Source organism: Chelonoidis abingdonii, chromosome 8 (genome assembly GCF_003597395.2).
Source record: "Chelonoidis abingdonii isolate Lonesome George chromosome 8, CheloAbing_2.0, whole genome shotgun sequence".
Lineage (NCBI taxonomy): Eukaryota > Metazoa > Chordata > Testudines > Testudinidae > Chelonoidis > Chelonoidis abingdonii.
This window is the reverse complement of record NC_133776.1, coordinates 22,350,197-22,376,974: the sequence shown is the minus strand read 5'-3', so window position 1 is coordinate 22,376,974 and position 26,778 is coordinate 22,350,197. Positions and strand designations below refer to the sequence as shown.

At 44.2% G+C, this 26,778-nt stretch overlaps 1 protein-coding gene across 2 annotated transcripts in view; it reads right to left on the bottom strand.

Annotated features, from left to right (window-relative positions):
* The window catches only part of KPNA4 (karyopherin subunit alpha 4), a 65,303-nt gene extending 54,637 nt beyond the window's left edge, over positions 1-10,666 (bottom strand). The window contains exon 1 of one of the 2 annotated variants that reach the window (XM_032764834.2): positions 10,289-10,666. In XM_032764834.2, coding sequence (XP_032620725.1) covers positions 10,289-10,357 — 69 coding nt within the window. In that variant the 5' untranslated portion in view covers positions 10,358-10,666. The remainder of the gene's footprint in view (positions 1-10,288) is intronic. The other variant, XM_032764835.2, reaches the window with a different exon arrangement.
* Between the last annotated feature and the right edge of the window lie 16,112 nt (positions 10,667-26,778).

Below are 26,778 nucleotides of genomic sequence, written 5' to 3'. Positions count from 1 at the left end.
CCTTGTTTCTTTGCATCTTTCACACAGTCACAGAGGAGAGAAACATTTGAAAATAGAAAATGTGATTGTAAAATTACAGAAATTGGCAGGATGATCTAGGTGCTAATGCAGTACCTGAAAATACTTGTAACTCTTCATTTCATGTTGAATGTCAATTTAACGATAGCTATTACATATTTTATAAAATCTAGCAAAAATGACAAGATACTAGTTTTTGTTTCTTTCTGTAATGAGATCTCAAGCTGTTTCTTAAAAATTTGTTTCTACGGTGAATTAGAAAAGGAGAATTGAGAACTGTTTTAAATGAGAGAATCGAATGAAGAAAGAATGGTTGACTTGCTCAAGAAGCTGAAGACTTCCAAGCATAAGAACAGAGTGGAAAAGGAGAAGGAAACCATTGGGAGTAAGGTTTACGCAGAGCAGAGGAACTGCCAAAGCTTTAAAAGACAAGGACTTGAAGTTTGAGTGAGACAGATACAGGTGATTATGGTTTGTATTCTTGTAAAAATAATACGTTTCACTATAATGTAAAACTATTTCAGAAGAGCTGGGTAAGACACATGACATTCATTCTGTAACAGTAACAGGTGACAAACTGACTTTTCCTTTTTGGCCAGCCAGACGAACAAAACAGGGAAGAAAAAATTGCAACACTATTTCCTTCCCATTCCAAGACAATATAATCAAGATCCCTTTGGCCTTTGGATGATTCTTTCATTGCCTGTGGACCAATTCAGAATGAGGCACGCAATGAGACGCAAAAAGCAAAAATCATACCTAATGCAATTAAACCATTTGTTCTATTCCCTGCTTCAACTCTCATAGTTAAGTATGTTACAAAATGTTGTTTTAAAAAATAGGTTTTACAAGGAGGCAGAACACAGGAAAGTTATTTTACATATTTGTGTACAAGAAATGAACACTGATAAGAGTGTAACAGACACTGGACACAGGATTCAGAAACTATATTGGCTTAATGTATCAAAAACACAGCAGAAGACCCTCTGGAGCACAGCTGCATCACCTAGGACAACCAGACAAGAGCCACAATCTATAAGTACACTGTGTCCTACAACATAAAAGCACCTAGTCTAGGAACAGCAAGTAGGCAGTACATATTTAGAAAGCTTTAAACATATAATAGGGAAATCAATTAAAAACAAGGATTTTTACACTGAAGTTACTAAAATAACTGAATAGGAAATCCAGTTGTACAGCTTGGATTTATAGACGAGTTGATGTGGCAATCCTCAAGGTTAAGCCTACAAAAATGCAATGCCCTATAAAAATAGACCAACAATAATATTTGATCTTTAACACTACCATTAAACTGAAAAAGGTTGCTAGTTTCAGGAATATATACTTATTTAATAACTCCAGCTCTACTATCAAAATAAGCTTTTCTCAGCTATTCCACATGACATTAAATGGTAAAGAGAACCAAAGGGAACTGTCTAAAGCATACTGCAAATAGAGTAAAAGAAGGTGACATCTCCAAGTATTTTGAGAACATGAAGCAACAACTTTATTGGACATGTAATACTACTGATAAATTAGCATATGGAAACAATAGTTAGAATTCCGTAACGTAACCTAGTAAGCGGAAAGACAAGAAACAACTGTCAGTTTGACAAAGAATTTGGTTCTCTCTTCTACATCTGAACTGGTGGCAAATTAAAAAAAACACACAGGATGAGATAAGGAATTATAATCATCCATTTACATGTTTTTATGGGAATATATGCACAATAGTTGTGAATCAAATATAAGTGATAGCTGATTAAAACTTAAAAAATATATACAGTGTTTAGTAGTTTTTAACAGTTTTAATTCAAATTTCTTGATTGGCATGACATGATACACAGGCACTGATAAAAGCTTCTCTTACAATCATTTGTTAAACTGATACTAGCACTAACGCAGGTGTCCTCGTCTGGTGGTACATCTCAAACTACAGCTTTCAAACATGCCCATCACTATGGTATCTAGGTGCCAAATTCCTCCGATTTGCAGATGTACACCTTCTGTGATATTAGCATTACTCTGCTCTCCTGCACCTCTATTACTTCTGTTGGAAAGCCAAGACTATGGGTACGTCTACACTGCACGATTATTTCGAATTAGCTTAAACCGATATTACAAAACAGATCTAATAAAATCGGTTTAGTGCGTCCACAGTGGGATCCCGAAATCGATTGTTTGCGTCCATGGTCCAAAGCTACCATCGATTTCAGGAGCGGTGCATGTGGGTAGCTTCCTCAGCTATCCCATAGTTCCCACTTTCCGTGTTGATGAGCACAGTGCCTGATGGGGGCAGAAAACACTGCCACCGCTGGTGGTGCTGGGTACTAGCCTCACCCCTCCCTTTGTGAAGGGCGCAGACAACCCTTGGCCGCCTTTTTCGCGGAGTGCATGAGGCAAAACGCCATAGCCAAAAGCAATCTTTCCTCTTTTTTTTTTCACGTGGTGGTGGGGGAAATAAAACTGTAGGAGTCTGTTTCCCTGAAACCACGCCAGACACTGTGTTTGAACCTACAGACATTGGAGCTCAGCCAAGAATGCAAATAATTTTCAGAGACTGCTGTTGGACTGTGGATAGCTGGAGTCCTCAGTACCGCCCTCCCTTCCACTTCATGAGACGTCCATTTGAGTCTCGGGCTTCCCGTTACGCTTGTCACCATACCAGCGCTGTGTATCTGGATTTTTTATTTTCAAAACGCTTTGGCATTTCGTGTCCTGTAACGGAAGCGGATAAACAGATTTGTCTCCCCATACAGCGATCAGACCTAGTATCTCCGTACGGTCTATGCTGGAGCTCTTTTTCGATTTCAAACTGCATCGCCAGCCGTGCTGATCAGAGCTCCACGCTGGGCAAGCAGGAAATGTAATTCAAAAGTTCGCGGGGCTTTCCTGTTTACCTGCCCGCTGCATCCGAGTTCAGATTGCTGTCCAGAGCGGTCAGTGCTGCACTCTGGGATGCCGCCCGGAGGCCAATAACGTCGATTTCCGTCCACATGAACCCTAATCCGAGTTATCAACTATCGAATTTAGCGCTACTACCTCTCGTTGGGAGGAGTTCGAAATCGATTTAAGGAGCCGTTTAACTCGATATTAATGACGACGTCGTGTGAACGGATACAGCGTTAAATCGGTATATCGGCCATTAAACCGATTTAAAGTCGCAGTGTAGACCTGGCCTAAATAAGTGATCTCTGGCAGAAGCAGTGCAGCAGACTTTGAGTTCAGGAAATTGGAGGCCAGATCCTCCTGTAGATTCACTTTATGCCACACCATTGACAAATTACAGACCTAAAGAAGGCATATTGAGGGAAGGAGGCAACCTTATTTCATGCTGATCCCCAGTAACTATAGCTAATGGAATTTAGAGTAGTTTGCTTTAAGCTAAATTATGGGACTGACCCAGTTCAGAACACAAAAGCCATCTTTCCAGTCCCTTCCTTAACTGTGTGCTTCTAGGCTGCAGCACAGGACCTTGGACTGAAAGTTCAATCTCCAATTTGGAGAACATTTTTAATTTTTTATTGCATATACTTACATATTAGTAAGAAGCAAACAGACATCTTAAAAGGAAACAAATTTGCCTGAGATGGTTCCCTGATGCCTGCTCCAAATCCAGGATTCAGTTTCCCCATCCCTGGCATCTGCCTCCTACAGACTTTTGCCTGCACTCTCTGTAGCATACTCAGGACTAATGTCACTCTGAGGGTGTGCTATGATAGACAATCCCCTACTATCCTCTTGTAATTAGCCACTTTTCCCCCTCTCAGCCTCAGATATCAGTATTTCATGGGCAAATTATTTATCTGTGTTCACGATGCTGCTGTCTATCCAGAGATAAGGCAGGCAAATAAAAATAAAAAATCACAACTACTTGCACTGACAAATCTTACACTTGAGAGGCAATGGTGACACCGCTAGACCACACCTCACAGACATGTTCAAACAGCATGATCCCAACACTGATGCCTGACAATTTGAGGTTCTTCCTCAAACAAAGGCGACACAATCTTGCCCATTTAATAAGAGCTCCGACTGTCATTTAACAAGCTAAATACCTATCAAGATCCTATAGACAGGTGATTATACCATTCTGGGGTCTTCTTGACAAGAGATCAGGGAAATTTCCATCCTTACTCTAGACCACGGATTTCAAAACACCACAAAGTCTCCCTATGATCTCATTGGGACTGTTAATAGTTACAATCCCCTCTATGTGCATAATAATAAATCAGGTCCTACAAACTAACCAAAGCAATGCTACACCGCAGGAAGAATAGTATCTTTATCCAGAGTTGGATACTGTCAACAATTCCAACACTGGCTTACTATCACCAACTTGGAGTAAGACCCAATATGTAGTTTCAAGAAATACAGGGCTGTACACTGTAGGAGTATCCTCTACAAACGAAGAATTACGAAGGGTCTAAATAGCTCATCCAATACCACCATCAGGAGAAAGGAACTTAAAGCTTTGTTTGGCTCTAACCAGTTTATTGTTGAAAGACTCTCAGGTCTTGTCTACAGTCAGTCTGAAACAGCTATTGTGGACAGTGGACTCTGCGATAACAGCACAAATAGTTCAAATTTTTCTATCACCTATTTTATTATTGTCCCTCAGTAAACCACTGACCTTCAAACTTTTCACAAACCACCAGTTCTGGAAACTGCCACAGCTGCTTAGAGCAGTGGTCTGAGTGGGGTTTTTTTTTGTTTCTGCGCTTGGGGTGGCAAAAATGGTAGAGACAGCCCTACAGCGCGCCAGGAGGTGCATAGGCAAAAATTTTTTACTGATAGAGGTGCGCGATCCAAAAAGTTTGGAGACCACTCACTTAGAGAGCAATGTAACTGTGCTAGCACAGAGTGGACAAAACTGTAGGGGTTCAAAACATGAATCAACAGAGCTAGCACGGAGACACTGAACTATTTGTATTTAACCTGGTTCTAGACCACTGGTTTAATCCTTCAGGGAATACACAGCCTCAAAATGGTATTAGTGGAGCAAGATTCAACGTTTGGTTTCAAGGCTTACAGAGCTACATCCAGAGGAAGTGCCAGAAATAGAATAGGCTGGTATTTCATCTATACTCACAGTAAATGGAAAAGCAGCTCACCTCTCTGACTCAAAGAAAGCATAAAAGAAAAAAAGAACAGGCATATGACCCATGCTTCCAGTATAAAAGGCAGGATGACAAGATTAAGGAAGAAGCTTATGTATTGGTCTTACCCGGCTGTCCATTTCATTCCTGGCAGATGGACATACATAGTATTTTATATATAGTTTTGTTAACATGGCTATGGAGAAAAAAGATCAGTGTGATAAAGCTGGCTTTTCTGTGAAGGTTGACTTCTTCTTGTAATTTTAAATATTCTCTGCACAGATCCAACTTAACATTTAATAAGCTTTTTCAAGATTTAGGAATTATTGGTTTATTATACTTTGTATGCAGTTAGGAGGAAACCTTGTTTACTCACAGCCGAGAAAACAAAAAAGACACAGCCATCCACATCTATTCGTACAACCCAAAGCTCCTCATAGCCGAATTGCTTTGGGGTTCCTTTGTACTCACAGACTTTTGGTATAATATTTGAAATAAGAAGGAGTTAGGAGGAAACCTTGTTTACTCACAGCCGAGAAAACAAAAAAGACCCTGAGTATACAAATTCCCGCCCCTGACTTTAAACAATCCAGTTCTCTGATTGGTCCTCTGGTCAGGTGTTTGGTTTACTCCTTCCAGGTAAAAGAACTTACCTTACCTAACCTATCTACTTTATGACTAAGGCTTTTTCAAGATTTAGAATTAATTTGGATTTGATGTTACTTTGTAAATAGTTAAACTCTCATTATTACATATGGCTAATACTGAGATGATGCACAAGAAAGAGCTAAATATGCTATGACCTCTTTCAGTGGACTGATTTTTGAGAAGAGAGATCAGGATGACATTGACAGCAGATTAACTGGAGAAACAAGGATGGAAATAAAAATCTGTGCGAAGATGCATAATTTAGCACTTCTGAACCAACAACAAGTGTATGCATATTCCTGCAAGTCAACACAGACTTCAGTTCTAATATGTAAATGACGTTTGAAGCAACACTATCATGCTGCTTGGTATGAGGACTTTTATGAAGTTTACAAACACAAATAAAAACCTAGTCCAACTCAATTTTCTGTAGTACTTGAAGTCTAGTATAAGACACTATGGTTGTGTAACATAGTAAGCATGGAATTAGTATATTTTAAAGTCTTTCTCTCAAGTTCGTCTAACAACACAACAACATCTATAAATAGCAAGCCTATAACTCAAACTTTCCACATACACAACCAGTCTAAAGTTACTGGGGATACAGGCTGTCACCAATCGGTGCTGGACTCTAAAACGAACAGCAAGCACAAACTTTTGACACGAATCACAAATTATCCTTCTTTTCTATCTTCTCCACTATACATCCTGCATGGCAACCTAATTCTTTCAATCGGTCTCACACCTCACATTACCTAATCTGCGGCATTCACTACACAAATGCAAACAGGTTAGTTTTGCAATCTGCACAAACCTTTTGGAATGTCTTTTTTGTCTATCTTGACAGGACAGCTGAAATTCTTAAATAAATGAAACCTACAGGTAAATGGCTAACTTGCAGAGACTACAGTATTGGAATTATCAAATCATTTCTATGTCGAAGAATGTTTTTCTAGCTAAAAACAAGCATATCAAATAATCAAATAAAACGCCTTACAAGGTCAGACCAAAAGTCCATCTAGCCTAGTATCCTGTCTACCGACATTGCCAATGCCACGGTGTCCCAGAGGAGTCACCTAACAGGCAATGATCAATGACTTCTCTTCCTCATCTCACTCCATCCTTCTGACGAAACAGAGGCTATGGGCACCATATCCTTTACCTAATCCCTGGAAATAGCATTAATGACCTAACTGGATAAATTAATGGGGGTTATCTTTATGCTGTTATAATCCTAGCTTACAAACCTACCCTACAGGTAAGAGTTTCCACAACTCTGAACATGTGTCTGCGTGAAGATAAATTCTCTTGTATTGTTTTAAACACTTGCTGCCTATTCAAATATCATTTGGATAGCCACCCTGCATTCTGTCAATGTGTGATGGGAATACTAAATATCTTCGTCATTATCCACTTATTCCCATCATCACATCACTTAAGATTGTATATTTTACCTCTACTCATATAGCATATTCCCACCTTAGTCTCACTCTTGTACCATAGCTAAGACAAGTCCTCCTTTTTAGATCTCTTCCTTCCATATATGGGACCGTTCCAATATCCCCTAATCATGTTTAGTTGCCCTTTCTCTGACCTATTCTACATTGTATAGAAATTCTTTTTGAGATGAGGGACCATATCCACTAGTGCACAGTATTCAAGATGTGGCGACAACCGGGATTTATATAAGAGCAATAATATATTCTCACTCTTATTCTCTATCCCCTTTTTTAATGATTCCTAACATCCTGTTTGCTTTTTAGACTGCCTCTGCACACTGCGTGGACATCTTCAGAGAACTATCCATGATGACTTCAAGATCTTTTATCTGACTCGCTGTAGCTAAATTAGCCCCCATCATATTGTATGTATAGTTGGGGTTATTTTTTCCAATGTGTATTACTTTACATTTAGTCATATTAAATTTCATTTGCCGTTTTGTTGCCCAATCACTTAGTTTTGTGAGATTTTTTTTGAAGTTTATCATAGTCTGCTTTGTTCTTAACTATCTTGAGCAATTTAGTATCATCTGCAAACTTTGCCACCTCGCTGTTTACCCCCTTCTCCAGAACTAGGTGCAAAAACACATCAACAGTTGCTAAAGCAGTTGCAACCATTATCAACATTTCATGCTGTAACGAAAAAATGTGATGTATAAACAGTTAATAAATAAGAATGATAGTCACAAGCCTGAGCTATTGTATGAAAAACGATCATCCACAGTAGTTATTTTAAGTACTGAGCATATGTTCCAAGATTTGTTAGAGATGTCAGTCTCTAAAATTCAACAAGACTTAACAGCTTAACAATGTTTTCATTTTGCACAAGACTACTTTAACAGTAGATAAAAAAAATCCTCCATCACACCAATAGCATAGTCTACCTGAAATTAATAATTTTAAAACTATTTTTAAACTCTGTACAGTATTACACATATCACTAAGTCCCTCTGCCAATTTTTGTGGTTTTACAAATTTTCCTAATTTAAAATGTTTCTCTCTCAAAGAAGAAAAACAGTGTTAAATTACTATAAAACGCCGAAAACAAACAAGCTAGGAGAAATATTTTCCTCTAAATGCTTTCAATAACAGAAATCTTACTGGTTACTTGAAACAAATATAGGTAAAAAGTCTTCCAACACGAGGGTGATCTTTAAATTGATGTGTCTCTTAAGATTTAATCAATAACTAAAACTAGACAGACTATCACATTCTATTTCTATGTATTATCCAAATTATAAAGGCCTATGATTTTTGTGGGAAGGATTCAAGACTAACATATGTACAGTATGACTTTAGAGAATCAACATTAAGATGCAATGTTTAGGCATCAGAAGTAGTAGTGATTTAAGAGAACTCTGAATTATACTTTTTCATACTAAACATATAGAAGAGAATGAAATGCATGTGGTTTGTTTGTTTTAAATAAAAACCTTCACAATAACACTTCTGGAATAATAATACAGCTTTTTTTTTTGTTTTGTTTTGTGTGTGTGTATTTGGAGAGCAACCAGTGAACACCTCATTGGGGAAGGTACTTTCTACACAAAGACAGCAGAACCCCCTTTTTCTGAATCCTTTAATGTTAAACTAATCATTTATTCCCTGAATGCTTTACACTCAATTATTTCATTTGACATCCCCAAACATTTCAGTTAAACAAAAAAGTACAAAATTATATTGGCATATTTCACTGAGTTCAAAATCTAGACATTATTGGATCCTACCTCCTAAAGGCCTACCCATGCCTTTGCGTCACCTCAACATTAGATTGTACTATGCTTGACCACACGTTGAGCCCATTCAGAAAGTTAGGGCAGAGAACACATGCCCACTTAAGTGGTGTTTCATGCAGATAAGATGCCAGAACACTGCCATAATGTTAACTGGCTCCTAATAGTTTCTGTGTGGAGTTCATAAAGCATTCTCTATTAAAATCAGCTCCTTAAAGAAACCCTGAATTGCTTAGGACTGGCTTACTTGACTAATTGTTTCTGTCCCATATGATACTGATGCAGCAGCTCCCATAGCTTAAACAAGGATCACCACCAGCAGGACAATAATAAGGGTCGTCGTCGGTCTTCACTACTCAAACTGGGAAAAGTCATATCCTGTATTTGTTAGCCAAACTGTAAATCAGAACTGCTTTCATCACTGACTGGGAAGAGGATGGATTGATATCTAAATAGCACTTCACACAAATCATAACAGAGCCACGCCAACATGAGGTTGTACAAAACATATTTCACTGTACTTTAACTGTTTCCATAATGCCGTAGCTGCACCTGCGTTAGGGCAACGAACAGTTTATAATTAATATTCTGTATTTTAACTATGTATTGCCCTGTTGAGACTACAAAAATACATTAAATATTGAAACAACTCGACTGCCGTGCTGGCTGAAGTCTTCCCTCGGGTATATCGCATGTTGACAAGGAGCAGTAAAATAAAGTAGGCGAAGCCTGAAGCAAAGACATAACACGGCCACTAGGAAGAGCTAAGAGTCAGTGCAACTCCCTCCGTGTCAGCGGCTACCAGCTTCTTACAGAGAGGATGAGAAAGTTGTCTCCCCTCACCCCCATATCCACACACCCGTCAGCACCCGCCCTGTTCCTTCCCCTGGTGTACAGCAAAGGGAGACACCCAGGGAAGGGAAATGCCGAAAGGCGTTAACTCTCCTGTCAGAGCAGACACACCCCACTCTCCGGGCAGCCCCCCTCAACCCCACAGCTGTTCGGGTGAGGAGACGAAGACAGCCCGTTCCCGGCTGAGGAAGCGAAAAACTCAACCAGTCCGCGCCCACCCCACCTCAGTAGCTTCCCTTCCCTCCCCTCGTGAGGAGAAAGGGGAAGACACCGCCGCCCTCCTCAGCCGGTAGCGCAGGCCTCAGCCCCAGAGCAGGCCCTCGCCTGATGCAGCAGCAGGGAGACGGTGGTAGCGGGCGCGGGATTAGGAAACGCCAGAGCACAGCGGCCCAGTCCCGCCGCCATGCCCGCCCCTCCCGCAGGGTGCTGTGGGAACTACCTCCAGGTCGCGGCCTTTGTTCTTGAAGTTCTTCAGCCGTTGGTTATCCAGTTTCTCGTTGTCGGCCATGGCGCGAGAGAAGGAGCGCGGCCTCCTCCCGGGCCTGCCGGGATCCCCTGCCCGGCGCCGCCGCCTCGCTCGCTCGTTCACTCACACTCCCTTCCCGTCCGCGCTGCGGCCTGCGCCACTAGGCCGCCGCTGCACTGCCGCCTCCGCACTTCCTGGCTTCCTTCCGGCTGCTCGCTAGCTTCGGCTGCCTGGGCAGCCAAATGTGCCGGTAACCAGCAAAGGGACAAGCCAAGGGGGGAGGGACGAGGAGAGGGGAGGGGAAAGGACGAGGTAGCCTCGATCTAGCCAGCCGAGGCTACGCCCACCCCTACCGACCGCGCCCTCTGATTGGCTGTGGAGGCAGGGGCCTGCAGCGAATGGGAGAGAAGAACTTGGAGGGAGGGAGCTGAGTTGGGGGAGGCGAGGCGAGGCGAGGGAGCGCTGGAAGTAGAGCGTTAGTGAGGAGTCTGGAACCGGACAAGGCGTTTGCTGTGGGGAGCGAGGGAAGCGGAGACCCGCAGGGGGAAGGCACCGAGGACGAGAAGGGAGCGGGAGCGAGTGCTTCTGTCACAGCAGCCAGCGGGGGGTTCCCATGAAGCCAAACAGACATTTTGGGCACTAGATTTTTAGAGGGAGGGGCGTGGGGTCCCCTCCTCCTCCTCCTCCTCCAGCAGCTGCTTCTTCCGTTGTTGACACAACTAAAAGTCGACAACAACATCATCCTCCTTCCGCCTCCACTCCGCTGCTGTGCGCGTACCTTGGGAGCTGCGAAGGCTTCTCCCTCTGTCTCTAGCCTGTGGGGCAAGAGACTGTGTGGCACCCGCTGCTGAGGGGGAGGAGGAAGATAAGCGGTTAGTAGCTGCTGGTTTTTATTATTTATTAACCGTTACAAAATTTTTCACTATGTTTTCTAAATAATCACAGGACAAAACTGTATTTTGCTTATTCTAGCCCTGCGTTCGTGCAGATACCAGCACTTGGGGATGACTGGGTACTGGGGCTCTCAGCTTTCACTGTTTCACTTATTTTTTCCCAACTCTGAGTCACTTCCTCTACTTCCATCCAACTCCCTTTTACCCTCCATCAAATTTGCACCTCCCTGTCCACCTCTTTCCATCACAGTGGGATTAGTTTGAGACAGAAGTGAACAGTAGCTTCTTTGGAATCAGTGAATTCAATCTCTTAGCAGATTTTCAGTGTGTGCAACCTGTATAATGTAGTGTGAAAAGTGAACTAAATCTTTGGCAAAAATGAGCAGTCCTGAATCCTTCAGTTTGGAACAGAAACTAGCTTAAAAGTCTCTAAGGCTACATCTACATTACAGAAGAGAAATGGGATTCCCATTTCCCATACACACATTTGCATGTGAGCAAGCATGCTAAAAATAGCATCTGAAGTAGAGGCCAAACTTGAACAGCTTAATGGGACAAAATCGGAGGGCTCGGACAATCTCCATCCAAGGATATTAAAGGAACTGGCGCATGAAATTGCGAGCCCGTTAGCGAGAATTTTTAATCAATCGGTAAACTCGGGGGTTGTACCGTACGACTGGAGAATTGCTAACGTAGTTCCTATTTTTAAGAAAGGGAAAAAAAGTGATCCGAAGGAGACTCACAAGAGCTTTGGCTTGTTTAGCCTGGCCAAAGAAGGCTGCGGGGGGATATGCTTGCTCTATATAAATATATCGGGGGATTAACGTTAGGGAGGGAGGGAATTATTTAAGCTTAGTACTATGTAGCACAGGACAAATGGGGAAAATTGGATAATTAGGAAGTTTAGATTGAAATTAAGACGACGGTTTCTAATCCATTAGGGGAGTGAAGTTCTGGAACAGCCTTCCGAGGAAGTGTGGGGGCAAAAGACTTTTATCTGGTTTAAAGACTAAACTTGATAAGTATATGGAGGGGATGGATATGATGGGATTAAGTTTAATTTGGGCAATTGATTTGGATTATCAGCAGATAAGTCTGCTCAATGGTCTGTGAGGGATGTTGGATGGGAATGGGATCTGAGTATGCAGAGAATTCTTTCCTGGAGGTGCTGGCTGGTGAGTCGTGCCCACATGCTTCAGGTTATCTGATCGCATATTTGGGGTCGGAAGGAATTTGTCCTCCAGGGCGGATTGGGAGGGGCCCTGGAGGTTTTTTTCGCCTTCCTCTGCAGCGTGGGCAATGGGTCGCTGCTGGTGAATTCCATATAATAGTGAAAAGTGCAAGGTCATGCACTTAGGGATTAATAATAAGAATTTTAGATATACATTGGGGACGCATCAGTTGGAAGCAACAGAGGAGGAGAAGGACCTTGGGGTATTGGTTGATAGCAGGATGTCTATGAGCCGCCAATGCGATATGGCCGTTAAAAAAGCAAATGCGGTTTTAGGGTGCATCAGGCGAGGTATTTCCAGCAAGGATAAGGAGGTGTTAGTACCGTTATATAAGGCGCTGGTGAGACCCCACCTGGAATATTGTGTGCAGTTCTGGTGTCCATGTTTAAGAAGGATGAATTCAAACTGGAACAGGTTCAGAGACGGGCTACTAGGATGATCCGAGGAATGGAAAACCTGCCTTATGAAAGGAGACTCAAAGAGCTTGGCTTGTTTAGCCTGGCCAAAAGAAGGCTGCCGGGGGGATATGCTTGCTCTATATAAATATATCAGGGGGATTAACGTTAGGGAGGGAGAGGAATTATTTAAGCTTAGTACTAATGTAGGCACAAGGACAAATGGGTACAAACTGGATATTAGGAAGTTTAGACTTGAAATTAGACGAAGGTGAAGTTCTAACCCTTTAGGGAAGTAGTGAAAAAGATTCTCTGCAGCTTGAGGTCTTCAAACCACAATTTTGAGGACTTCAATAACTCAGTCATGTGTTAGGGGTTGTTATAAAAGTGGATGGGTAGGGTTCTGTGGCCTGCTTTGTGCAGGAGGTCAGACTAGATGATCATATTGGTCCCTTCTGACCTATGAGTCTATGAGTGGCACCACAGGCTGGTCGCTCTGAATACAAATACACCTGAACCCCATGGTTACATGCTCAGAGTGGCTGGTCTGTGCTGCCACTTCCCCAGCTATGCAACTAGTTTTAGAGTGGTACGTTAGCTCCAATGAGAACTAGTGCAGGTATGTCTACTCAAAATGGGAATCAGACCCTAAGGTTGTAATGCAGATATACAGAGTTATTCCCAAATAGGACCTCTCTTCGTCAGGATAGACAGACAGCAGGGAAGTAAATTGAGGGTACATCACACTAATTAATTCTATAGCACAGACATGTCTACACTGCAGGTGTAAAGTGTGATTGAGCATGGACATACTTTATCTAGCAGAGTTAACACTAGCAGTTTAGACATAGTGGCATGGTTTTCAGCACAGAGTATCAGCGCTGGGTTTGTACGCTGGTTGCTATTTCATGCTGAAGCCTGTGCCGCTACTTCTACACTACTCTTGTTATCTGTGCTAGTTACATTAAAGCTGCATGGGTATGCCTGTGCTCAGGTTCACCTTTCGCCTGCAGTTTAGACATGTCCCTGCTACAGAATTAACTGGAGTGATCTATCCTCAAGTTACTTCCCTTGTATCAGCCTATCGTAAGCGAAGAGAGGCCACACTGGGGAATAGGAGTGGAGGGCTGGGGCTCTTGCTATAATTTCCTTAGGGCTTAAATTCAGCTGGAGTTGGCAGGAGCAGAAGGTGAGCAGCAGTGGTCACAGAACTTCTGCATTAGCAAGGCCACATTCCTGACGCTGCATGAAGAACTCTCTCCAGCCTTTCAACAGCAGGAAATGAGGAAGAGAGGGACTATACCAGTCCACAAGAAGGAAGCTATTGTGCTCTGGAAGCTAGCTATCCAAGATCATGAGATCTGTGTCTAATCTATTCAGTATTGGCAAGTCAACTAGATTCTGTAGTGATGAATTTGTCAGACAATGATTACTTTGGTTCATCTGGAGGTGGCGAAGGTGGGCAGTGCCCCCTAAAAAAACCTGCAAGCTTCCTGAACTGGGGTGGGATCATCAATGGTACATGTGTCCATTATCTGCCTTTCCACTCCCATGGTTCACATGAGTATATAAACAGAAAAGGCCATTATTTATTCATTATGCAGGACATGGTGGACCATAAAGGGAGGCTAATGGATACCTACATTGGCTGCACTGGCACAGTGTGCAAAAGCAGGTTATTCTGGAGATGTGGTCTATTTGAATATGGACAAGCAAGTAGTTTGTTCCAAGAAATAATGATACCAAGAGGGTATCTGTCCTCCACACCATTACTATTTTGGAAGACTCAGCCTATCCTCTGTTTCCCTAGAACATAAAGGCCTACCCTGATTTGCAAGCACCTGGGAAAAATAAGGTTTAACTAAACACTGAATAGGTGTAGGATAGTCATAGAATGTGCCTTCAGTTTACTGAAAGCAAGATGGTATGTGCGCAGAACTGTTTGGATAAAGTGTGTCTAATACAATTCCATTTAATAATATTCTCCATAAGAATAATAGAGATTGGTCATTGGTCACCACCCCCTTAAAGTACAATATCCTCCATAACAAAAAATAGTGGCATGGATCTTTCCAGGCTACAATAATCATTCCTCCACTCGTCAGAGGGGTAGCCGTGTTAGTCTGGATCTGTAAAAGCAGCAAAGCATCCTGTGGCACCTTATAGACTAACAGACGTTTTGGAGCATGAGCTTTCCTGGGTGAATACCCACTTCGTCAGATGCATGTAGTGGAAATTTCCAGGGGCAGGTATATATATGCAAGCAAGCTGAGAAGATAATGAGGTTAGTTCAATCAGGGAAGATGAGGCCTGTTCTAGCAGTTGAGGTGTGAAAACTAAGGGAGGAGAAACTGGTTTTGTAGTTGGCAAGCCATTCACAGTCTTTGTTTAATCTGAGCTGATGGTGTACAATTTGCAGATGAACTGAAGCCAGGACTGGTGCTAGGATTTGAGCGCCCAGGCAGACGGCAATTTCGCCGCCCCCCGCACTGGTCCCGGCTCTGGTGGAGCTGCCGCAGTGGTGCCTGCGGGCGGTTCCACCGGAGCCACCCGAGCAGCCACCACCACAGAAGCCACTACGGCAGCTCCCCAGGAGCTGCCTGCCGCCCCTCCGGCGCGCCCTGACCCAGGGAAACCCCGGCTGCCGGCTGCAGCGGCGGCACACTGACCCAGGGTTAGAGCGCCTCCGGCGGCAGCGCAACCCAGGGTTTCCCTGGGCAGGGGACCCTTGGGCTGCCCGGCTGCGGCGGCGGCTTGCTGACCCCGGGGCGGGGGGGCGCCCTGAGCTGCTGGGCTGCGGCACGCGCGCACTGACCCCAGAGCTCCCTGACCCCGGAGTGGGGGCGCCCTGGGCTGCCGGGCTGCGGCGGTGGCGCACTGACCCCAGGGCTCCCTGACCCGGGGGGGGGGCGCCCGGGCTGCCCGGCTGTGGCGGCAGCTCACTGACCCCGGGGGCGGGGGGCGCCCTGGGCTGCCTGCTGCGGCGCTCGCTGTCTCCGGGGGCGGGGGCACCTGGGCTCCGGGCTGCGGCGGCGGCTCCCTGACCCCAGGGGGGGCACCCTGGGCTGCCGGGCTGCGGCGGTGGTGCACTGACCCCAGGGGCTCCCTGACCCCGGGGGGGGGGCGCCCTGGGCTGCCGGGCTGCGGCGGTGCGCACTGACCCCAGGGGCTCCCTGACCCCGGGGGGGGGCGCCCGGCTGCCCGGCTGCGGCGGTGGCTCACTGACCCGGGCGGGGGGCGCCTGGGCTACCGGGCTCGGCGGTGGCGCACTGAACCCAGGGGCTCCCTGACCCCGGGGGGGGGGCGCCCTGGCTGCCCGGCTGAGGCGGCTCGCTGTCTCTGGGGCGGGGGGCACCCTGGGCTGCTGGGCGGCTCCCTGACCCAGGGGGGGGCGCCCGGGGCTGTCGGGCTGCGGCGGCGGCGCACTGACCCCAGGGTCCCTGACCCCGGGGGGGGGGGCCCTGGGCTGCCAGGCTGCGGCGGCGGCGCACTGACCCCAGGGGCTCCCTGACCCCGGGGGGGCGCCCTGGGCTGCCCGGCTGCGGTGGCGGCTCGCTGACCCCAGGGGGGGGCCCCGGGGCTGCCTGGCTGCGGCGGCAGCTCCCTGACCCTGGGGGGAGCGCCCGATGCTGCCGGGCTGCGGCGGCTGCACACTGACCCCAGGTGGGGGACGCCCTGGGCTGCCCAGCTGCGGCGCCCTGACTGGGGGACACCTTGGGCTGCTGGGCTGCGGAGGCGGCGCCCTGACCCGGGGGCACTTGGGCTGCCGGCTGCAGGCAACTGCTGCTGCGGCAGCTCAGCCCCTCAGCAGCAGCGGCTGCAACCATTTATAATTTTTGGGGGGGGCGCCGCTTTTGGTGCCCCCAAAATCTTGGCACCCTAGGCAACCGCCTAGTTCGCCTAAATGGTTGCACCGGCCCTGACTGAAGCTCAGCAGTTTCTCTTGAAGTCTGGTCCTGAAGTTTTTTGCTGCAGGATGGCCACCTTAAGATCTGCTATAGTGTGGCCAGGGAGGTTGAAGTGTTCTACAGATTTTTGTATATTGCCCTTCCTAATATCTGATTTATGTCCATTTATCCTTTTTCCAAGAGACTATCCAGTTGGCCGATGTACATAGTAGGGGGCATTGCTGGTATATGATGGTATATATTGCATTGGTGGATGTGCAGGTGAATGAACCAGTCATGGTGTGGCTGATCTGGTTAGGTCTTGTGATGTATCACTGGTTAAATATGTAGGCAGAGTTGGCATCGAGGTTTGTGCATGGATTGGTTCCTGAGCTAGAGTTATCTATGGTGCGGTGTGCAGTTACTGGTGAGAATATGTTTCAGGTTGGCAGGTTGTCTGTGGGCGAGACTCACCTGCACCCAAGCCTTGAAAGTGGTGGGATCATTTTCCAGATGGTGGTAGATCCCTGATGATGCATTGGAGGGGTTTTAGCTGGGGACTGTATGTGATGGCCAGTGGAGTTCTGTTGGTTTCTTTCTTCAGTTTGTCTTGCAGTAGGAGGCTTCTGGGTACACGTCTGGCTCTGTTGATCTGTTTCCTTATTTCCTCGTGTGGGTATTGTGACCTAACCAGGTCAGCCACACCATCACCAGTTCATAAAAACATCTGACAGACCGGAAGCGGCCAGCAGGCCATAGTTTGCCCACCCCTGAGTTAGAAGTTGTTGAGGGAAGTTCATTTGTGGTCTGCCCTATTCACTGAGTCACGCCAGCCAACTCAAAGTTACTAGCAGACTCAAGTGATGTTTTTTGGATCAGGAGTCCAGGACAGATTTGATTCTCTGTTCACTAGGGAGATAATGTTGAATAGTGGTGGGCAATCTGCAGCCTGCAGGGACATGCTGGTCACCACTTCCTGCAGCTCCCATGGGCTGGGAACAGCAAACCGTGGCAACTGGGAGCTGCAGGCGGCCGTGCAAATGTAAACAAAATGTCTGGCGGCCACCAGCAGCTTACCCTGATGGGCCACAGGTTGCCCATCACTGATGTAGAGAATACAGCACTGTAATGATGGGCTCATAGGAACCTGTGTTGTTAACTAGATACATGTTTGCATTTTGTATGGGTTGGAGCTTTTTCAAAGTAAGTCGTGTTTATTCTTACATAGAATTAGTTGTACTAATCACGTTTAATAGTCACAAATGTGTGGATGATTATGGCCACATCATTGACCAATAAAATGGCCAGCGAGTGCTGCTGAATCACACTTAAAGGAGATGTTTTCCTTTCACGACTATTAACGGATTAGAGAGAAAATATTTTTATTTAGTTTCCATTATTTATGCAGGTGTTTACCACAGGAATGGCTTAGGAAAAAAAAAGGACTGATTGTAAAACCACAAGAAAAGGGCAGATCTCAGAGCTAATTTTTTAAAAGCGATTAAATTTGAAACTGATGTTTTCCATTTTGAGTCAGAGAAATGAGATTCCATCAGTGTTTTCAGTTCTAGCTCATTTTTGCAATGTTTCTGCTGAGAACAATCGTAAGCTGAACAATTAGAATGTGGCTGCATCACTGGACTAGGAAAAGGTCAACGAGTAACAGTGCTTTTTCTTTCTTTGCTAGTGTGGAAAGTTCGTCTCTTGTTTTTGCTGAAGCTTCTGCTGCTGAGTTTCTTGTATGATTTCCGCTGTTCATACACAGAACAGGTTAAGTCTCTGAAAGAAGTCTCTCTGTTTGTTTTAATTTTCAGACAGATTTTACAGCCTCCTATTGTGATTAAGGATTGTGTTGCATGTTTCAGTGGTACACTTAAAATTCCTCACACTCTTCCCCTCTTTCAAGTTGTCCTAGCTTAAAATGTGGTCATCACACACATTGACATGGAGAGAAGTTTGCACTGGCAACTATATTCAGGGACTTAAGACACTCAGTGTGCAGTTATTGCCAGCTGTGTACCAGGAGGACAGAACACAGAAAAAGTTATCTAAACAAATCAAAAGTGTGACTAAAAGCCATGGTAGCAAAAGACTGAAGACTTCAATCATACTGCCTTGATAATGTAGTTAGTATATTTAAAAAGTTCCAGTGTTTCAGAGTTATTGTGCACTGAAAAGGCCAACATCTGAAAATTTTAGAGTGAAAATTTATGGAAGCAGCTTTACAATCTTAACCATAATATCTATCTGTACAAATACTACAAAACATGGAAGACTTACCACTATAACACCAAGGCAATAGTCTCATAACTTAAAGGGAAGGCACTTAAAAGCACATTGTTATAAGTAGTTCTGTATAAGTGCTTCCCAGTCACTCCCCTTGTGCACCTGGGAGATCTGGGAAGCAGTGTGCAAAATATTTCTTGGAGTTGTGCAGCTCCAAAAAGCCTTCAATATGGGCCAGTGTCTTAAAGGCACAGCTGAGCCCCTGGACTGGCAGAACACAATTATCTTTATTGAAATTTATTTATTGAAATTGAAAATATTGGGGTTTAGCTCACATTTTACAAACATCCTGAGATTAAATGATCACAAATGGTCAGGCCCTTGACTGATGGGGGTGGAAGGGGAAAAGCAAAATTATATGGTCTAGGACCCAATGGGAGCCTGAGGAAAGAACACCTTGCTCCCTCCTTCTGCTGTACTGCCCTTTACATTTCTCATCCAAACACATTAGAGCTGAACCCCTCTCTTCCAATTTTCACCACCACAATTAAGCTCTGACCTAGGACCAAATAACCTGTGGGTGTGAGAAGAAGGTTGCGGGGGGGGGGGGAGATAAGCCAATATCTGTACCAACCCCAGTGTAGATGCATTAGCCCCACATCTACCCCTCAACCAGTACTAACAACCTATAATAGCCCTACAGAAAGTCTTTACACTTTACTGCCCTGCAGCACCCAAAACTCTCCCACTGTTGCTTCCTATGACCTTAATCCCACATTATTTTGCAACAAATTAAGATATGGAGGACTGTGCAATAATTTTTCCATCATTTTGTGACTTGTAGTTTGAAAATTGAGAACCACAGATCTAGTGTTCCCTGGAGGATTCCCATTCAATCCAGACCTATTCTGAATTTTCAAAGCTTCTAAAATTGTCGGATCTAGCATAACATTCTTATGGGTGTATTTTTTCCCCATGAATCACATTCTTAGCTCCCACTAAATTGTGTCTTCATAGAAAGGAGCTTGTCCTTCAGTAGTCTTTGATGTGTCTTTCTGGTCTGTTATCATTTGGAGAATAATTCACAGAGGACATAGTCACACTTACTGTAACTCCACTGACTTCAGTTGAGACATCAGGAATGAAGCAGGTCTATTATGTTTAAGTGCAGTCTGATTTATCTAGCTCTCAGAGATACCATGGTAATTGTATTTATTTCTTCATGAAGGCACTATGGAGAGTATTTGCAATAGTGTTAAAGAGTAGCACAAGTACCCATTCCACGTATGATAACCATAACTAAAGCAAGGAACTTAAAAGTTCACTATCAGTGATTTCTTCAAGCAGTTTCTCACTCTTCCTCACCATTGGCTTCATTTTACCCTCAGATCAGCATTGCTGATCGCCAAACACTTAGAAGAAATTATGGATTTGAAGGATTGACAGCAGACTCCCTTTTAAATTGTTGGTTTCCTGGCATTATGCCATCTTCCAAAAAAGTCCAGAGACTCAGGTACTTCTAGTTTCTCCAAAAACGGTGTACTTGGATGGAAGTATTTCCAGAATAACAAAATATATACATTACACAAGTTTAATAGGTATGATATATTCTGGGATGATATGTGATGTCTACAAAACTATGGCTTTAATATATTTGCCCTTCTCTCAGAGTGGAGTTCTAAATGCAAATGCCCAGAGACATGGAACTAGAGCCTAGTCTGTATTCCATCCATTGTTGCATGCTCAACATGCAAACAGGGGACTGTGAGCTGGTTTAAACAGTCTTTATATGGCATAAGGTCATTGGACATGGCTCTGCATTACTCACTTATGAAGTGGCCTGCCTGGTCCTTGATATAAGTTAAACCACCCTCAAGGTTACTCCCAACTTATGCCCTGCTTCCCATGCCCCTCTCCCCCCTCCATCAGAGGGGAATCATCAGAAGCTGTAGAGTAGTGCAATACAGTTCACTGTACTCTGGCCACACCCCAACACCTCCCTACCTCCATCTATCCCTGAAGGCTCAGAGTGGGGCCTATGTAGAGCCCTTCCACCAGCACATACACTGCCTCAGAGGGCCTGCTCCTGCACAGGAGATATTCTCAGGAAACAGTTTCTGCCCACTTTAAGGCACCTTTACACTGCAAGAATTTTTAGAGGGACCTTAGTGTATCTGAGAATCAGGCCCCAATATTTTTTAAATGTTAGATTATGTACAAATACTTTCTTTAGCTGATAAATTCCCATTATAAATGTGTACTTTTTATTTCCAGGCAATATATTAAGTTTGCAAATGGGTTCTTGATCATCATTTTATAGATTTTGCACTGTAACTTAACTTAATGGCTGATTAGCAAGATGTTGATGTCTTAAAACCCTCTTTCAGATAAGCCCATAGAGTGATCTGACTCCCTCTAACTTACAGCAGGTGCTCATGTTTATGGTATTTTTTCCAAATGTGCATTGATGTAAAATGATTTACTGAAAATGGATTTTCAGATCCAGTACACCTAGCCCTCATTTTATAAAAAATAAATAAAAAATTACATTTTAAACTGAGAAGATAAAAATTATCTGCAAAAATACTCATTAATTCTGGGGTTTATATGCCATTTCAGACTTGAAATGAAACACCTAGAATTAAAAAAGTGGATTGTGGGCATGATATTTTATGATCTTTCATCTGGTATATTATAATATATACCAGATGAAAGATATATCTATATAGGTAGATATACACACAGAGATTTGTTTTAATTTTACACCGAGTGTCCAAGCCTTGGAACCCAACTAGTCTTCCTGACACTGGCCATATCAAATATCTAAAGTTGCTATCAAAAACCCAATAAATATATCAAATTGAGTTATGTATAGTATAACAAGGTACAATATTTAAAAGATTCCCATGATCATTTTCTAAGAAGAAAATGTATTTACCAGGACAGCCCCACAACAAGCTATAAGCTTTATTAAAAAGGACTATGGCCCCACTGTAATACCCAAAAAATTCACTGTGCAACCTTATCTTTCCCCACTCTTCCCCCACCCCCCGTACCTCTCCTCCCCTCGCTCTGCCATGGAAAGCAGGTGAGTTTGGAAACATCAATGATATATTTTTATGAAGCATTAGTGAAGTGTGGGTGGAGGTTTGCTGTTAGATAGAAGGATGGGGGAGTCTGCAACGTGCTCACGTCAGGACTGATGAGCCAGTGGAGATATGATCCCAAGGTAAGTCAGCGCAGAACTCTGAACACAGTGAAGCTCAAAATTCTATACCGTACAGAAAGAGATCATGATGAGCAAAAAAGAAAAGTCAAACTAACATTTCCTTGGTGGTGTAATAACAGAGTTGGCTTCAGTGGAGTTAATCTAGATTCACATGTACGCAACTAAGATCACAATTTATATGGTTAAACCTAGGGAAAACAAAAGCAAAAAAGCCACCTTGATTTCTATCCACAGAATACCAGGGTGTCCCTTTTTAATCACACCTGCCCTCCAACGTTCATGTGTTGGAACTATTATGGTTCTGCTGTATCACTGAGCTACTACAACCTCCAGGATTTCACCATTAACGGTGGGTTTTGCTTTAAGACAAGCCTCTTCATCCTCTTCTGCAGTTTTATTTTCCCCTGTACCATTTGAACCAGATTGTCACTTTTGCTTATTTAAAAATGAAAATGTTCCCACAAAGCAGGTGGTCATCTTTCCTGGGCTATTTGCTGTTGATGTTGCCTCACTGGCCAATGCTAAGCCATTGGTTTAGATTTTCTCTGCTAGTTGTCAGCTTGTTTTCAAATAAAAGGCTGTGCACTATGAGCATCTGCTCCCGCCACAGCAGCAAACTCTCCATGTGAGCTCCTGCCAGAGCCCCCACATCCATCCTTACTGAGGTCTGTATACTTGAAGGAAGCAACATGATAGAATATGCATTGAAGATAGAGACCATCCCATTTGAGCTAGGAATGCACCTCTGAACCCCAAACCCTCTGATCCCCAAAATTTAATTTTTAAGAGAGAATTTTAATCTTCTAGAACAAAAATTGACATTTAAATTGATGTTTAAAATTTGAATTCCATATTCTTACATAAAGTTACCAGATCAAATTAATCCTTGATGTAATTTAGCTGTGGACGATGGGAATACAATGGGGATGATTTGACCCTTGGTCTCTAATGTTAATTAAAATAGTTTCAAAGTAAATTACCTTTGTCAAGGGTCTTTCATCACATTCCTGTCTTCTTTCCCCTAACTGCCCCAGGCACAGATGTCTCTGCTGCTCCATGGTGGGTAACAGGTAGGAGTCTGGGGTGGATTCTGATAAATAACCTTTATTTAAAAGAGAGCATAGCCCAAGTAAACTGTAGTAGCAGCTACTACTGGTTATGAGTAGAACTAATATTCAAGGTTCCTTCCTGAAGTACAGCTCACAGATCTAATGCACTATTACCAACCTCAAGAAATCAAAAATCAAATGAGATTGGGACCAAAAATCATGAGGTTTTTTTAAAAATAAAAATGTTTTTAGTCTGTCTTTTGATTTTAACTCTCCTCTATTCTCTGCCAGAGTATTTGGGAGAATTTTAGGTTGAAAAAAGAAAAAACCCAAAACAACCTTTAATGCACGCAAAAATGCATGCCTTTCTGTGGCTGCTCAGATGGAGACTCCACTCTACCATCCCCTCACCTCTAAAATAGGGGAACTGCCAACCCTATGCTCTTACTGTGTTGACCCTTTCCCCTCCTAGTTTATTTCCTTTGATAACCGAAGGGATGGATAGTAAATAATTTGAGAACCACTGACCTAATATATCATGATTCACACTCATACATGGAAATTACATTACCTTTTAGAGTTGATAAGATATAGGTATACATATTAAAGAACTTTAAACTTATAGCAATCCTTTTATATCAGGGGTTCTCAAACTTCATTGCATTGCAACCCCCTTCTGACAACAACAATTACTACATGATCCTAGGAGGGGAGAACCAAAGCTTTAGCCCACCCGAGCCTCACTGGCTTGGGGGAAGAGGGAGGGGGCAGAAACAAAAGCCCAAGCCCCACCACCCCAGGACAGGGAAGGCAAAATCCAAGAGTTTCAGCCCCAGGTGGAGATCCTGTGACCTGAGCCCTGCCACCCCGGGCAGAAGCCCTCTGGCTTTGGCCCCAGGTGGTGGGGCTTGGGCTTCACCTGCAGCCCCAGTTCCCAGCAAGTCTAAGGCCAGCCCTGGCAACCCCATTAAAGTGGGGTTGTGACTAACTTTGGGGTCCCAACCCACAGTTTGAGAACCCTTGATTTATATAAATAATTGCTATGTCACAATAAAAACAACATGGAATTGATTTAGTCTTTCATAAGGAGTAATGCTTCCTTGACACCCTGCCTCCGCCTCTCCCCAACAACTTCTCTGGCCAAGACTGGATTGCACTCCCCTCCTGCACTGCTCTCCTGCCTCCAACAGCTCTGGCTTGGCCCGGGTTTAGGGACTTGTAAGGGGCAAGGCCTTGTGGCTCCCCCATTTTTAAGGAGAATCCATTGCCCCTGCCCCCGATGCACACTTGCCTCTGCACCAAAGGAGCTTGGTGCTGGCTGGTGAGACCCCCTAGAGCTAGCTGCCACCTATGGAGCCTGGCTGCCATAATATGCTCCCAGAGGAGCTCCCTGGAGTACTCATGCCCCTTGAGCACCTGCCTCTCAGCAGCTTGGTCACACCATGTTTGCCACCTAGGGATCTGCCATTGAAGCTGGGTCATGATCCCTATGGTCACCGCACACAGAGTGGAGCTGCTCCTTGCTCCTCTTCGCTGCTCTGCCCCAACTCTGGCTGACAGGCTTACAGTTGCACAGCCCGAGTTCTGCCATGTGAGCCTAGAATCCAGTCCAGGTGCTGGGGGCAGGCAGCTGCTGCTGACAGACAGACTCACTCCTGCCAGCTCCGGAAACCCAGGCCATGAGAATACATGCCTGTTCAGGCCCACGGTCAGGCAGCTGGCAGCACTCAGTGCTCTGCCTACCTGCTGCCGCCATGGTCCTAGCATAGCAGGGAGAGCTTGCTCTGGCCAGGGTCATTGGTACCAATCCTGCCAGGGGCCCCACTGAGTGAGCACCCTGGGCTCTGGCTGATGCTATTGGGCCCAATCCTGCATGGGGGAGATAGGGCTGAGTACCCTCTGCTCTGGCTGATGCCATTGGGGCTGATCCTTCACTACCCCATTTTTCCACCGCTACTGATTTTGTGCCCTGAGCGGCTGTCCCACTCGACCTGCCCTAGTTACGGCCCAGGCAGAAGGTGACAGAAGCCGTCACTGGCCTGGATGAACCCCAGAGTGTTACATAATTCTGTACCAGTTTTAGTATTGCTAATATACAACTTCTTTGTTATCCAGTCTATGGTAGTCCCAAACTGCAGAAATAAGATGCAACCCTGTTTCACACTACTGGTGATCTACCAAAAGATTAGATCAAAAATTAGACAACTGCTAAATAGAATGCCTACGAAAAGATCCTGGGCATTGGATGGAAAGACTTAGTTACCAACAAAGATCCAAGAAATGACTATCCAACAGCTTGCCTCCACTAGAATCAGAAGGAAGTACACAGTCGAACCATGTTTATCAGATCTTCCCTTACCCATCTCTCTGCAAACCCCAGAAGCTGGTGATCTCTCCTTTGGCCACTAGATGGCACTGCAGCATCATTTTCCCATTTTCAGGTTTATCTCTAGTATCTGATCTGGCAATTAGACTGGATAAATGGAGTTCTACTGTATTTGGGGCATGTACTCTGGATGCCAATAGAGAGAGATTTCCATATAAAGTCATCAAGTGGAAGCCAACTGGTGTGAGGAAACAAAGGCACCCAAAAGAAACCTTAAGAACCCCGCTTAGTTGGGAGAGATTGATCTCAACACCATACAGCCGATGGAAGCAACAGCAAATTATAGAGAAAAATGGAAGATACTAATGTTGGTGCACATTGCAGAAGTTGATTCAGGAAGGATGTGAAAACCCAAATCAAAACAAACCCCACCTCTTGATCATTTTTGCTTGTCTCTTATACTGATTTAACAGTGTGAGCCAGATTCTCATTTATCATCATTTTACTGACCTTATTTTCTAACCTTACATGCCTCTGCTATTGTTACCACTGCTTGGGCAGGGAAGGGATTTTTGTTTCCACTTAATGGCAGGAGCAGTAGGGACAATTTCCTCTTTTTAAATAACTGCCTTTTTGTTAGTAAGAATGGTGTTCAAAAGTCACTTTCCAGCAGCTCAGCTCTGCAAATTAATAAGCTACATGAAATTGAAAAATTATTGGATAAATCCTAAAATATCCACAGCCTCAGGGGATTTAATGCCTTTCCATTTATAATGTTGTAACTATGTTGTACTAGCCACTGGAGTCACTGAAAGATGTTCTTGAACATTGCTTCAATACATACTCAAGATACTGATAAAGCCAAAGGTCTATTGATGTCACTGCATCAGTTTAGTTTTGTTGCTGTAACCAGGCTTCCCGCCCAACTCCCTCCCTTCATACTGAATCCCTAAGGATTTTGTATTCCAAGATTTCTCTTCTTTTTGTATCCCTGAACTCGTGGCCAACATTTATCTATCAACAGTGCATTAGATTGAAAATGGAAACTGTCTATTAATAACACGCCATAATTAGCTATAAAGTAATGGAAGGTACTCCCTCGCTTACTGCATATACCATTTTCCCCAAAGTCTGCCTTCACAGGGAGTAAAACACTGTATGCCAGATCCTCAGATGGCATAATGGAGTCGCACTACTTTGACATCTATGAAGTATTGCTGATTTAC